General features: G+C 37.0%; 1 protein-coding gene across 1 annotated transcript; it reads right to left on the bottom strand.

The window, feature by feature from the left end:
- Positions 1-8,272: 8,272 nt before the first annotated feature.
- Positions 8,273-11,243, bottom strand: CFL2 (cofilin 2). The gene is made up of 4 exons (XM_027861105.1): positions 11,135-11,243; positions 9,586-9,893; positions 9,391-9,467; positions 8,273-9,303 (listed from the first exon to the last, which is right to left on the bottom strand). The coding sequence occupies exons 1-4, from the start codon at positions 11,135-11,137 to the stop codon at positions 9,191-9,193; spliced, it is 501 nt and encodes a 166-aa protein (XP_027716906.1). The 5' UTR covers positions 11,138-11,243; the 3' UTR covers positions 8,273-9,190.
- Positions 11,244-14,294: the final 3,051 nt, after the last annotated feature.

The following is a 14,294-nucleotide window of genomic DNA, read 5'->3' as shown; positions in this document are numbered from 1 at the left end:
TAAATGGAAAGGGTTAATCCTTAACAGCTACCTAAAGGGAAAAGATTTAGGAATATTCTTGAGATTATTAGCCACACTGAAACTACTCCCTGAATTTTAAGCTATATTATTTTCTTACAAATACAAACTACATCTACCTGCTGAAGGAAATCTTAAATCTTAAACTTTAATGTGCATCTTTTGAGGAACTTAATGACATAAATGAGCTGGCTAGTTTTCAAAGTGTCCCAAGGATTCAAATAGTAACATACAGACTATGAACCAGCTTAAGCCACCTCTCACCTGAAAAAGGCTGAAAACCTGGATTGACCAAGCAGAAAAATACATTTTGGCCCACTCTGAGTTAACATACCATAATGCTTTGCATGCTCTCTGAGTGAATTCAAAATTCTCCTTGCTATGTCAAGACCATATGAATCTGACTGGGAACATTCTTCTGTTTATGACTGATGAGAAACAGTACCTTGAACCAGACACTATGGACATTATCCTGATTAATTATGCTTCTCTTATCTCAGTTTTATGGACACTATCTTGTTATGACACTCTCTTCTTGTTATGACATTTCCCAGGCATCCTTGGGGTACCCTCTTAGAACGAACTCTGTAAGGTTGACAAGACATAAAACCTTTTCAAAGCATATACACAATTCTAAACAAGGAAACAAAAAAAATACTGAGCTTCATATAGCCTGTATTTGTTCTTTAAAAAAAATTAGATAAAGATCTAATTTTTAAAGTCTAAAATAACATAAAGAGAAAAGCATTAGTTTTCCTTTATATTATCAAAGATAAACCTTTTCCCAGAGACATATTTCAAAAGTAGTCAATTTCTCAAAAAGAACTCAAATTCAACATATCTGACAATTTTAAGTCTACATGGAATATGGAATTTTAAATGTATATGTTACAATGGAAAAAGAACTAGATTATGTGCCTAAAAATATATGGATTCAAAAATACTGTTTCTATCATTTAACATTAGAGTTTAGGTTTATCATAATCTCTCCGAACTTTGTGTTTCCTTATTAACAAAATAGAAAATATTTTTATCTACCTACCCCAACCCCAAATCAATAGACTGTTATAAGAGCCAAATAAGAAATATGTCAAAGGGCTCTGGGAATAAAAAGTGGTATTATTATCTAATATATTAGAACTCATACTATATTTATTATTAATTAACCTCTTATTTCTATAAATCCTGATTATTTTCCTCACTCACAAATATTAAACAGATTTTCATATATTCAAAACTAAGAACTAGCATTTTATGCAGTGGAAAAAATACTGTCAAGTTTCCCCAGTACAAAAGGCAAAGCACTGATGCCCCTATCTCCACTATTATTTGACATAGTTCCAAAAATTGCTAGCCATAACAATAAGACAAGAACAAAAGTAAAGGTATAAACATTGACAAAGAGGAGACAGAATTATCCCCAACTTGCAGGTGAAATCTTCCATTATATGTTGTCTTCCCCATTAGAACGTGAGCTCCTTGAAAGCAGGGACTCTTTTCTTTTGTATATCCAGAGCTTAGTACAGTACTTTACCCATAGTAAATGTTTGATAAATGCTTCATTTGTTCATTCACTCAGATGACATTATAGTGTACTCAGAAAACCCCAAATAATAAGAAACTTATGAAAAAAGAAATCCACAAAAGTCATCAGTAGTGCTATAAAGCAGTAGCAAAAAAATCAGGAAAACACAATAAAAAATTCCATTCAAAATAACTTATAGAAAACATAAAGCATCATGAAGGTAACCCCTACACAGACACAGACACAGACACACAGATACACATACACGCACACCCCATTTATGTAAGTACAACTACAAAACACTCAACAGAAATAAAGTTAGATTTAAATAAGTATATAGGTATTTACTGTCATGGTTTGGCTAAGTCAAAACAGTAAAAAAAAAATATTTTGTCCTACACCAATAAAATTATAAAGAGGGATATCATATAACAAAAAAAATCAAAATTCACTTGAAAGAATTAAAAAGTCTAGAATTCAAGGGAAATAATAATAAGTACTACTGAAAAGGACAGCATTATCTGACCTATTTTATAAAGCAATACTCTCAAAGTTATTTGGAGACAAAAAAACAAGTCAGTCACTCGATAAGTATTTATTAAGTGCCTACGCAAAGCAATGTGTTAAGTACTGGGGATACAAAGGAGGCAAAAGACAGTCACTGCCCTTGAAAAATGCAATAACCTAATGGGAAAAATAAAACAAACAAATAAATACAAACAAGCTAAACACAGGTTAAATAGGAAGACACCAGAAATAAAGAGGGGTTGGAAAAGTTTCTCTTAGAAAGTGGGATTTTAGGTGCAGCTAGGTGGTAGAGTGGATAGAGCACCAGCCCTACAGTCAGGAGGACCTGAGTTCAAATCTGCCCTCAGACCAAACACTTGCCACTTACTAGCTGTGTGACCCTGGGCAAGTCACTTAACCCCAACTGACCCCCCCCAAAAAAAGTGGGATTTTGGTTGGGACTAGAAGGAATCCAGGGAAGTCAGTAGGCAGAGAAGAGGAAAGAGAGCATTCCAGGCATGAGGGATAGCCAGAGAAAATGCCTGGGGCCAAAAAATTGTGTCCATTTGAGGAGCAGCAAGGAGGCTAGTGTCCCTAGATCAAAAAGTATGGAGGAGGGTGGGGTGGAAGGTAGCAGTAAGACACAAAAAAAACTGGAAAGATGGGAGTGGGTGGGTAGGACACAAAGGACTTTGAATGCCAGAGGATTTTATATTTTATTCTGGAGGCAACAGGGAGCTACTGGATTTTACTGAGTCTGGACATGGTCATACTTGCGCTTTAGGAAATGATTTTGACAGCAGAATGGAAAGTGGATTGGAGTGGACAGAATCTTAAGACAAGCAGACCCATCAGCAGGCTATTGCAATAGTCCGGGTGCAAAGTGATAAGAACCTGCACTAGAGTGGTGGCAGTATCAAGGGCAGTATTTGAGAGATTACAGAGGTGAAATCAACAGGCAGCAGATTAGATTGGGGATAGGGGGTGAGGGAGAGTAGTGAAGAATAATGGGTGACATATAGTTTGTGAGCCTGAGGAGACTAGAAGGATAGTGATACCCTCGACAGTAACAGAGAAGTTTGGAAGGAAAGAGGGTTTAGGGGAGCAGCACAGTTCAACTTTATGTTGAGTTTAAGATGTCTGCTGGACATCCAATTCAAGATTTCTGAAAGATAGCTGGAGATGTATGATTGAAGGTTAGTCAAGCTGAGGTAAAAGGCTTCACAAGTAGACCTGAGAATCATCAACACAGAAATGGTAATTAAATCCATGGGAGGAGATGAGATTACCAAGAGAAATAATATAGAAGGAGAAGCAGGCCCAGGACAGACCCTGGGGAAGAATACCCCTAGACACGACCTGAGTGAGAAGGCATCAAAGAAGATAGAGAAGTGGTAGGTAGGTAGGTAGGTATGTAGGTAGGTAGGTAGGTAGGTAGGACAACCAGGAGAGTTGGTGACCCAAAACCAAGTATCAAGAAAAAGAGGGCAATCAGCAGTGTCAAAGGCTGCAGAGGTCAAGAATAAGGATTAAGAAAAGGTCATTAGATTTGGTGATTAGGAGGAGATCATTGGTAATTTTGTTTGAACGGTAAAGTAAGAAGCCAGATTTTAGTTAATATACAGAAGATAAAGAGGGGGAAGCAGAAGCACCTACCGTAGATGGCCTTATTAAGGAATTTAGCCACAAGGGGAGTAAGAGATTTAGGATGATGGTTCACTGGGATAAAAGATCAAGTGAAGGTTTTTTGAGAATGAGATATGCATATGTTTGTAGGCAATAGGAAAGGATGTAAAAGACTGAGACAGACTGAAGGTAAGTGAGAAGGGAGATGAGGGGAGGAATCTGCTGAAGGAGACAGGATCGATTAGGTTGTGCGGTAGTTTACCTTAGTAAAGAGAAGGGTTACTTCTTAGTGTGAGACGAGGTAAAGGAGGAGAAGATGGCGTAAGTCATCTTAGTTCTACAAGATGGAGAGAAAAGAGAGTATTTGGCAAATGACCTCAATTTTAGCAAAATATGAGGCAAAATTCTCAGCTGGGAGCGTGGAGGAATGGGGAATCATGAGGGATCAATGGGGAATCATGAGAGTTTATTAGAGTCACAGTGGAAATTGGGATAGTGAGTTCAAAAAGGATCATCTAGCAGCAGTAAGGGCCCAGTTGAATTTCTGTAACATAGATTTGTAGTAGACCCAATCAAAATAATTGCATGATTTTCTCTACCTTCATTCAACAGCATGTGGGTAGTAGAAAAGGCAAGATGATAGAAGTAATCCAAGGCTGAAGCCTGAGAACTAGATAAAAAAATCAAAACAGTCCACAAGTGTTTGATAAACCCCAAAATATAGTAAATTACTGAATGAAGGGCTCCTCCCCAACCTTCATTCATTTATTTATTTATTTTTAAGTACGGCAAAGAAAACTGAAAGCAATTTGTTAGAAATTAGATTAAGACTAAGCAATACCATTAAAAAGATTCAAAACCTGAATATAAAAGTTTGTATATTAAAAAAATTTGACCCACATCTATGATGACTAGGAAGAAACCACCAGATACAGCAGAAAAAAATGTTTGCACCAAATATTAATGATAAAAGTCTGACACACAAGGTATATGGGCAACTGACATAAATATATAATGGACTCATTTCACAGTGGACAAAGTGCTGGGTTTGGAGTCAGGAAGGCCATAGTTCAAATCCAGCCTCGACACTTCCCAGTGTGCCTGCTTCAGTTTCCTCAACTGTAAAATGGGGATAATAGCACTTACTTCACAGTGCTGTTGTGAGGATTAAATGAGATATCTGTCAAGTGCCTAGCAGTGTCTAGTCCATACTAGGCACTATACAAATGGTTATTCCCTTCCTTTCCCCTTCATTCCCTGACAGAAGGATGGACATGAATAGCATCCAGAAGAAATGCAAACTATAACGGACCATATTAAACATGTTCCAAATTACTACTAAGAGAAATACAAATTAAAACAACGCTGAGGTTTCATCCCACATCCTGCACATTAGTAAAAATAACCAAAAACTGCAGTGCTGAAGGGACAATGGAAAGAAAGGCATACTACATTACTGGTGGTGCTATGAATCAGTCCAACCAACTTGATATCAATTCGCTATTATGAAAGAAAAAGTGACTAGTTAGCCATGTCCTCCAACCCAGAGATACAACTCAAAAGACAGAAATAAAGGTATAATATATACCAAAATATTCATAGCAAACTCTTGAATAGCAGCAGTGAAAACAGTGAGTATCATTTGGGGAATAGCTGCAAAAATTAAGGTAAATGAATGTAATGGAATAATATTGCACAGTGGAAAAAGACAAAAGGAATTCATGGAAACACGTGAAGATTTTGCCATAGGAATAGACGTACCCAAAGACTGTTTGTAGTTTTATCAAGGATTCTCTGGGAACTTCTGTTCAAGATGTTATCATAAAAAGTCACTGAGAAGGCAGCATAGAGGACAGAACCTACAGGCATGGGGTCAGAAGACCTGGGTTTAAGTCCTACCTCACACTTTCTAGCTCTGCCACTCAACCTCCAGGGTACTTTTCAGCTCTAAAGCTATGATCCTATGATTTGGATGAATTGGTTAAGAAAGAAACAAGCAGAACCAAATAATAAAATATACAGTGATAGATGATATGATCATAGATTTAGAGCTGGCAGGGCTCTCAAAGGCCATTTAGGGACTTTTAAGGTCTTATAGTTAGCTTCAGAGGAGGTATCTGAACCTGAGTCCTCTCACTTTAGTCAGTGCTCTTTCCACCATACTGTACTGCTTCACTTTTGTCACAACAAAAATGATAAGATCAATGACACAAAGTCAAGCTCTTGAGATAGGAAATAAAACATCTTCCTCTTAATGGCACAATGTCACATACATTGTCAGATAATCATGATCAGTTTTTTTTTTGCATAATTCTCTGTCATAAATGAAGGTTTAAAGGGAATGAGACAATTTAAGAAATGAGTCGTGTAATATATATTTTAAAAAACAATAAAAACTCCTTAAAATGCTATATGAAGGTCAGTTATTATTTCCCCAAAACTGGCAATCCAAATATGATATATAACGTACATGGTATATAAAAATCCCTTTCCTCAAGGAGCTTACATATACATATGCTCCGGGAGGACAGGGATGTTTTATTTTTGTCACTGTTTTACCACTGCCTAGTATATTGCCACGTACATAATAAGTACTTAATAAAGGTTTATTGAATTGGAGGAAAAGAAATTAGATCCAATTATCAAGATCAAAGTAAACAAAAAAACGTTTTAAAAAATCACTTCCACGAGGACTGCAATTTGCTTTACCAAAGCAGGAGATGCTATGTAAATATGTTTACAAGGGGATACAAAACAGTGAAACCCAAGGTTAACAGACTTCCACTATGCTGAATATACAAAATCACAATGTAAGATTACTGCTATTTTAGATAGAAAACAACAGCTGACAGCCAGTTTGGGAAAAGTGCCAAGCTGTATTTGCTTAATAATGCTGAGAGCATGGTACAATGAAGTAAGTACTGGCTTTGGAGTCAAGAGAATGAAGATTCAAATCCTACCTCTGATACCACCTGTGACCTTGGGCAAGTCACAACTTCCCTAAGCCTCAGTTTTCTCAAATGTAAAATGAAGTGGTGGTCCAGATGGCCTCTGTGCTCTCTTCCAGTTCAAGATTTACGATCCTATTAATTTACCAAATAACTTCTACAACATGCCTTTTCAAAAAGAAAATATCGTTCCAAGTCAGATTTCACATTAATTCTCAAAGGTTATGCCTCTTTGAAATGTTAGCTGTTTAAGATATTTTCAGTGCTCTGAATCTTATATAAGCACATTTCAACTGCTTCATATATCATGGTCAAAGATATGTTTCATGAGTGAAATGACTTTAACATGCTTTCAATATGTCAAGTTTTCTTGGTTTGTAACAAATCAATCACGTAACAGCACAAAGCAAAAATAAGCTAAAATTATCAAGTCCTTATATATAATTCTGATGGTAGATAAGTCAATTTTAAGAAGCAAAGTCAAATTTTGTTACAGAAGTTATTTAACTGCCTCTTATTTTGAAGCAGAAAGAGGAAATAAATGAAAGAAAAACTTCATGTTAACAGTAACAGCTATATCATTTAAGCAAATCAGTATTTAGATGTTCTGCTTAGGAGAGTTTGGCCTTGCCAAAAAGGCATTAAAAATGACCAGAATAATTCAAATGAACAGCTAGAAGCCTGAAATAAAATCTTTTGTACTTTTGTACAAAGTCCCAAGCCATTCATATAATTTAAAACAGATATCTTATTGTCTGAGAAGTAACCTATAGTTTTCTTCTGAAAAAATTCCAAAATACAGGGAAAAGGTATCTAATTACATTCAAGCATCAGTTTTGCTTATGCATTGTTTGTAAAAATAAAAAAGGTTTATTTGTATTTTTCAGCTTTTTCCTCATAAAAAGTATTCTTTACAGCTATGTTTCAACCGACAATTAGCATGCCTTTTTGCATAGAAGTAGAATCATGTCCAGTTTTGCCATTTGCGGATAACTATGACAAGATACAAAAGCATGTGTTTGCCATAAATAGCTCTGGCTAACAGTGAACTGCTCACACAGGGCAGATCAAATTCTCTATAAGGAGTAGCCTTTGGAACTCTACCAAATCCCATTCCTAATGTTAAAACTTGATTATCAAATCTTTTTCATTTAATGTGCAGAATTTAATAACAACTTATGAAAGAATCCCAAACCTAAAAGAGTATTATTACACTCTTCTGAGAAACACTGTTTTCACAAGCTCTGTCCTTCACAACAAAGAGAGACAAAGACTGCCCATTACTGTATAACTGTCTTGAAATATAAATACATAATACAACACATGTAGCTACTGTATTTTAACAAAAAATTACTAAGAAATCATGGAAAAGTATAAAAATTCCTGATTTTCAAATTTGAAGTATTATAGAATCATTGCTGCATAACAGAGTTATTTGTTAATTTAGTATCTATATGCTAAAAGCAGGATTTCCAATCCAAAACCTGTATAGTAGTCATGAAAGTTGACAACTATACAGAAAATCTCAAATTAGCTGTGTTGAAATGAACAATTGTTTACCTTTACAATACTTTCCACATAACATTTTTTCAAAATATACTTAGCAGAAACATACTTAAACTATATTTCCAAAGAAAACAAGGCAACATTCTGTAATAAGCCACAAGTTTTATTGCAACGTGGCCAATTTTGTAGGGGTGGGGAGTTTGTTCTCAAAAACAATGTTCCATTTAAGGCTCTTTTCATACAGAAATTGCCATTATAACATTATTCAAAATATCTTTAGTGCTGCAAGACTCACATGGTAAACACTTAACTCCTACTCCTGTAGTGTACATTCAATGGAAAATAAAAAGGCATTAACTACTTCATTTAGGAAGATATGTAGATAACAGGAATGAACACTGAGGTACTATAGGTACTATAATAATTTGATGACAGTTATGACAACTTAATTGGCATTCCTTTTTGAAGGGTACAACCTTATTACATAAAAGTGCTTTCAATGCATAGTTACACATATAAATATATACACACATCTATGTGTGTATGTATATGTATGTGTGTACATTTGCGTGTGTATGTATATATATATGTGTGTGACACACACACACACACGCTGCCACGTCACAACAGGCGTGTTAAAGGCAGGTTAGGTGTACAAAGCACAAGAACTTCAGGAACTGCAATCAAGTGCAACTCTAAGTAATACTGAATGAAGTTTAGCATCTGACCAGTGGATCATACTTTCAAGGCATTCAATTAGCTTAATCCTTTGCAGTTTTCTAAGCTATTCATCTTGACTATCATATTCATCTTAGTTCTGCAAGGGATGCATATAATGCCATTTGTTTTGGCTAAAATGTGATGTGAAGGCATTCCTATGTTCTACATATAACTACCAGGATGAAACAGTCTAATGGCAATCACTGGTAGGCTGCTTAAATTACTGACTTTTCCTTTATGTTTTTTGGGAAGGTATGGTAAGGGACAAAAACCTAACACTATTCCAACTGATGGAGCTGCAAAAATGGAAGCTACTTCCAGATGGCACTTCACTGTCATTTTATAAAGGTCTTCCTTCAAGTGAAACTACTACATTGCCTCCCAATTTCTCTCCAAGCGTTGAACGATCCTTAATATCATCCAAGCCATTTACTTGCCACTCGTGTTTAATACCTAAAAAACAAGACAATCACAATGTCCATTACCTTACTGTTAAGAAGAAACAATAATTGCTATATGCAAAATATTTATTGTTTGTACCTGTAAATTTCTTTTTAATGGCATCTTTAGAACTAGCATAAATCATCTTGCTTTTTAAAGGTGCACATTCAGGAGCCCTACAGAAGAAAAATAATTATTCAATCCCTTTCATGTGAGAAACAAGAGCAAGACTATCTATGTCAACAACAATACTTGCATTTTAAAATGTTTTTTTTTTCTTTTGGTTTTACACACCAGAATATAAAAACTAGGTCTTCTTTCTTAGACTCTTTTGTCTCGTATGTGGCATCATACAAAGCATATCGGCAATCATTCAGAGGTAGCAACTTCACAAAAGATGTGTAGGGGTCCTCTACAGTATCACCAATGTCACCCACCAAAATCTGCTTTGCTTCCTCTACAATTATTTGTTTTTTGTCATCACTTAAACAGAAGAGAACTGCTTTCTTTCTTTTTTTGATCTCCTCTTGTGTAGAAGATTTCCTTACTTTCATGTCATTAAAAACTTTGATTACTTCATCATTCACAGTTACTCCAGAAGCCTAAAAATAAACAAAGAACAGTAAGTTAAAGAAAGCATTTTGATTTTAAACACCTATTTACTGGGGTATGACTAATGAAATATAAAAAGAAATGACTTCCCAAAGAGGATTATTCATTAGAAGTCTGAGCATCAAGTATTGTCATAAAATTTAAACAGATGGTACATCAGGAGGGCCAACCTATCTAGATGTAATTTCCTGCTTTATCAACTTTTTAAGGATATTAAAACACTAAGGTAAAAGGACAAATAAATCAAGAATTACTGTCCCACTCTGAAATATCTCTTATTTTACTTAGTGATGTCAGGGTTGAAGAAGCAGCAGCAGAAATACGTTCGGTATTTACATGTCAACATTTCGGGTCCTTAAAAAAAACCCAAAACTTTGGGGTTACAATTAATGCATCCATACTTTAAGTGGGGAGAGGGGGAGGGAAGAATCACCCTATCCGGTACAGTTTCCACATAAGGAGAGGGAATCAAGAGCAAACTTCCCAAGGCACGAACAAATGATCCTCCTCCTTAAAGCCAAACAGTCCACATCGGAGAATCACAGAGGGCTCTAGCCAGGATAGGTTTTTTTTTGTTTTGTTTTTTAAATCCTTTCTCTCCCTCCTCGTCTCCTCCTAGGAGGTAATATGGAGGGGGTCCTTTACATTTCGAGCCATTTCTGACTTTGGGGGCTCCACATTTTTTGTAAGGACAGTGTGAAAGAGAAACTGAAGGGCAAATGCAGGGGCTTCCAGCCTGGCGTAGCCAGGCGGCCCCCGCTGCCACGCCCCGAACCAAGCTTCGGGCCAGGGACCGCGAGTCCCGGCTCACCGCCTGGCGCACAACGCCAGCCTCAGTTTCCCTCTCCGAAAAACTATTTCAAGACCACCTCTGGTGTGATCGTGGCGCTTTGGCCAATAACTCTAACGGGCAGCGGGGAGCCCTCGCCCCCGCGCCCCGCTCAGGAGGGTCTGGGGAGGGGACCCCCACGGCCCGGCGCCCCACCCGGGAAGGCCAGAGACGAGTGGGGGCCGCGACCTCTGAGCCTCATCAGTCCGGTGGGCCCAGCAGCATGGGCAAGGTGGACCGGAGTGGGGGATGGGACAGGGCCAAGAACTGGGGGCGACGACCCCGCGGGGGCTAAAATTAGGTTAAAATGGCGGCAGTGGGCCCAAGGGGCCGGCCGGGGTCCAGAGGCCATGGACGCCGTTCCGACTCCCGGTCTCCAGCCCCTCCCGCGGCCAACCTTACCATGGTTCCTGGGACAGTAAAGGCTGCGGCGGCGGATCCTCACTCAGTGGCACTAGAAGAGGAGGAGAAGAGGAGAGGAGGAGAGGAGAGAGGAGGAGGAGCAGCAGCAGGAGGAGGAGCGGAGGGAGGAGGCGCAGAAGGAGGGGCAGCGGCGGCGGCAGCTGCGGCAGCAGCAAGGAGGGCGGCGGCTCTGGGAACTCCCGGGCCGAAACAGCAGCGAATGCAGGGAACTCTGGGAAGACAAGGCGGGGGAGGAGGCGTAGGCAATGGCTGCCAAGGCGCATGCTCTGTACGGGGCTGAAGGAAGAGGCGCTCTGGAGGTGTGGGGCGGCTGACGTCGTTTCTAGTCCCGTGTCACCTTTGCATACCCTAGGTAGGTCGTCCAGCCCCGTCCTGAACAAATGGGTTTCAGCTTCATTCTCTCTCTTCCTCATAGACATTTTCAAAGGAAAATGCAGGCACCAAGAAAAACATGGATATATAGATATGTTTGTTTAATTGGAAGGGACTATGTAGGAATGAATTATTTATCTGCTAATATTAAGAAACAGATGTCTTCTTAGAACACTAATATCTTTAAAGGTGATAGATGATGGTGAAAATAAGAAGACTAGTTAGTAGTTTTATACTGTTTGATGGCCTTAGGAGAAGACAAATATAGGAAGGACAGACAACTATACTGGTGAAGAAAGGGGAGAGAAATCACTATCACATAATAATATCACATAAAGTAAGAAGTGTGTAATCATGGAGAAAGGGATTGGGTCAAAAGGAATCTGTTGATCCTCACTCTAATCTGTTTCTTTTTTTGGTTTTGTTTTGTTTTTTGATCCTCTAATCTGAACTGGATAAAGGAAGATTGAACATAACTACACACACACACACATAGACATACACAGAGCTTTTTTTTTTAATCATAGAAATGCTTTGAACTCAAAAGGGAAATTGAAGGAGACAAGGACAAGAAAAGGAGAGATGGAGTCTAAAGAGGAGTACAGAATAGGTAAATGAATAATCACAAGCAAAATAAACTAAAATGTTGAAGAGAAAAATGTAAAGGAATGATTAAAAGTAAAGAAAGTTAAAGGGGAAAAGAACAGCTACAACAGAGAAAAAAAAATTTATAAATCATGACCATCGGGCAAACTTTTTTTATTCTTATTTGTCAAGAAGGGTTGGGAGCAAAGGGAGGAAAAAATACAAAAGGATAGGAAAGAGGTAAGTTCACACTGTGAATGAGATGATCTCATCCATAAAAAGGAATAAGACAGCAGAATGGATTAGAAAACAGAATCTAACAATATGTTGCTCATAAGAAACATTTGAAATGCAAAGATGCATAGAGAGTGAAAGGGAGGGACTAGAGCAAAATCTACTATGCTTCAGGTGAACTGAAAAAAAAAAGCAGGGGTCATGCTTTCAGATAAGGCTACAGTAAATGTGGGCATAATAAAAAGATAAGCAAGGAAATACACTTGAAGCCACCATAGATGCCTTTATTTGCTCAAGCAGTATCAATACTTACTATATACTCATTTAATAACATAATATCCAAGTGTTTAAAGGAAAAGATGAACAGATTTGAAGAAGTAGATAGTAAAACTGTAATTGTGGGAGAACCTTAATATATCCCTTTCAGACCTACATAAACTAACCAACAGTTAAACAAGAAAGAAGTTAAGGAAGGAGGTAGAACTTTAGGCATTTTCTAAATGGGACTAGAAAGGAATTATATACTTCTAAATTGTGCCTGTCACTTTTACAAAAATTGACCATGTATTAATACATAAAAGACCTGTCCAAAAATGTAGAAAAGCTGAAGTAGTTCAATTGAAATACTTGAAGTAATTGAAATACTTCAATTACTGATGACAATGCAATAAAAATTATATTGAATAAAAGACCCTAAAAGAAAGACTAAAAAGTAATCAAGTAATCTGAGAATAAATTACATAATTCTAAAGAAAGGATACACCAAAGAACAAGTTATAGAAACAATAGAAAATTTCATCAAATAAAATTACAGTAATGAGAAAACATGAGATGAAACTGAAGCAGTTCTTAGGAGAAAATATATATCTCTACATGCTTTCAATAACAAAAGAGAGAAAAAATGAATGAATTGGGCATGCAACTAAAACAACTTGAACAATGACAAATCCAAAGTCCCCAATGAAAGAAATTCTGAAAATTAAAGAAGGAATTATTAAAATTGAAAGCAAAATATCAAATTAATAAATAAAACTGAAAACTATTTAAAAAGAGTAAAATTAACGGCTAATTTGGTTTCATAAGGTTGAGAAGAAAACCAAATTTGTTTGTTTCAAAAATGAAAAAGGAGAACACATAACAATTGAAAGGGGGAGCAAAACAGACTTTTGAGTAGGGACAGGGTGTAAAGAGAAGAAAAGAGAAACAGAAGAAAATAGTTGGGAGGAAAATACAATTTGCAATCATAACTGTGAATGTGAATGAGGTGAATTCACTCATAAAATGGAAGTAGATAACAGAATGGATTAGAAACCAGAATCCAACAATATGGTTTTTTTCCCAAGAAACACACTTGACACATAACATAAAGACACACAAAGAGTTAAAATAAAGGACTGAAGCAGGATCTGTTATGCTTCAGCTGTGGTGAAAAAAAAACAGAGGTAGCAATCATGATCACATAGAAAGCAAAAGCAAAAATTGACCTAATTGAAAGAGATAAGGGAAACTATATATTACTAAAAGATGTCATAGATATAGTTTCTATGATAAAGGCCTTATTTCTCAAATATATAGGGAACTGAGTCACATTTATTAAAAAAAAAAAGCCATTCCCTATTTGATATAAATAGGCATTTTTCAGAAGAAATCAAAACTATCAATAGTCACATGAAGAAAAAAAATGCTCTAAGTCACTATTGATTAGAGAAGTGCAAATTAAAATCCTGAGGTACCACTTCATACCTATCATGTTGGCTAACATGACTGAAAAGGAAAATGACAAATGCTGGAGGGGATGTGGAAAAATAGGGACACTAATACACTATTGGTGGAGTTGTGAACTGGTCCAACCTTTCTGGAGAACAATTTGGAACTATGCTCAAAGGGCTATAAAACTGTGCGTATACCACTACTAGGTCTGTATCCCAAAGAGAAAAGAAAAAGGGAA

This window comes from Vombatus ursinus, unplaced genomic scaffold (assembly GCF_900497805.2).
Source record: "Vombatus ursinus unplaced genomic scaffold, bare-nosed wombat genome assembly UNPS02014449.1, whole genome shotgun sequence".
Taxonomy (NCBI): Eukaryota; Metazoa; Chordata; class Mammalia; order Diprotodontia; family Vombatidae; genus Vombatus; species Vombatus ursinus.
This window is presented reverse-complemented; position numbering and strand designations above follow the sequence as displayed.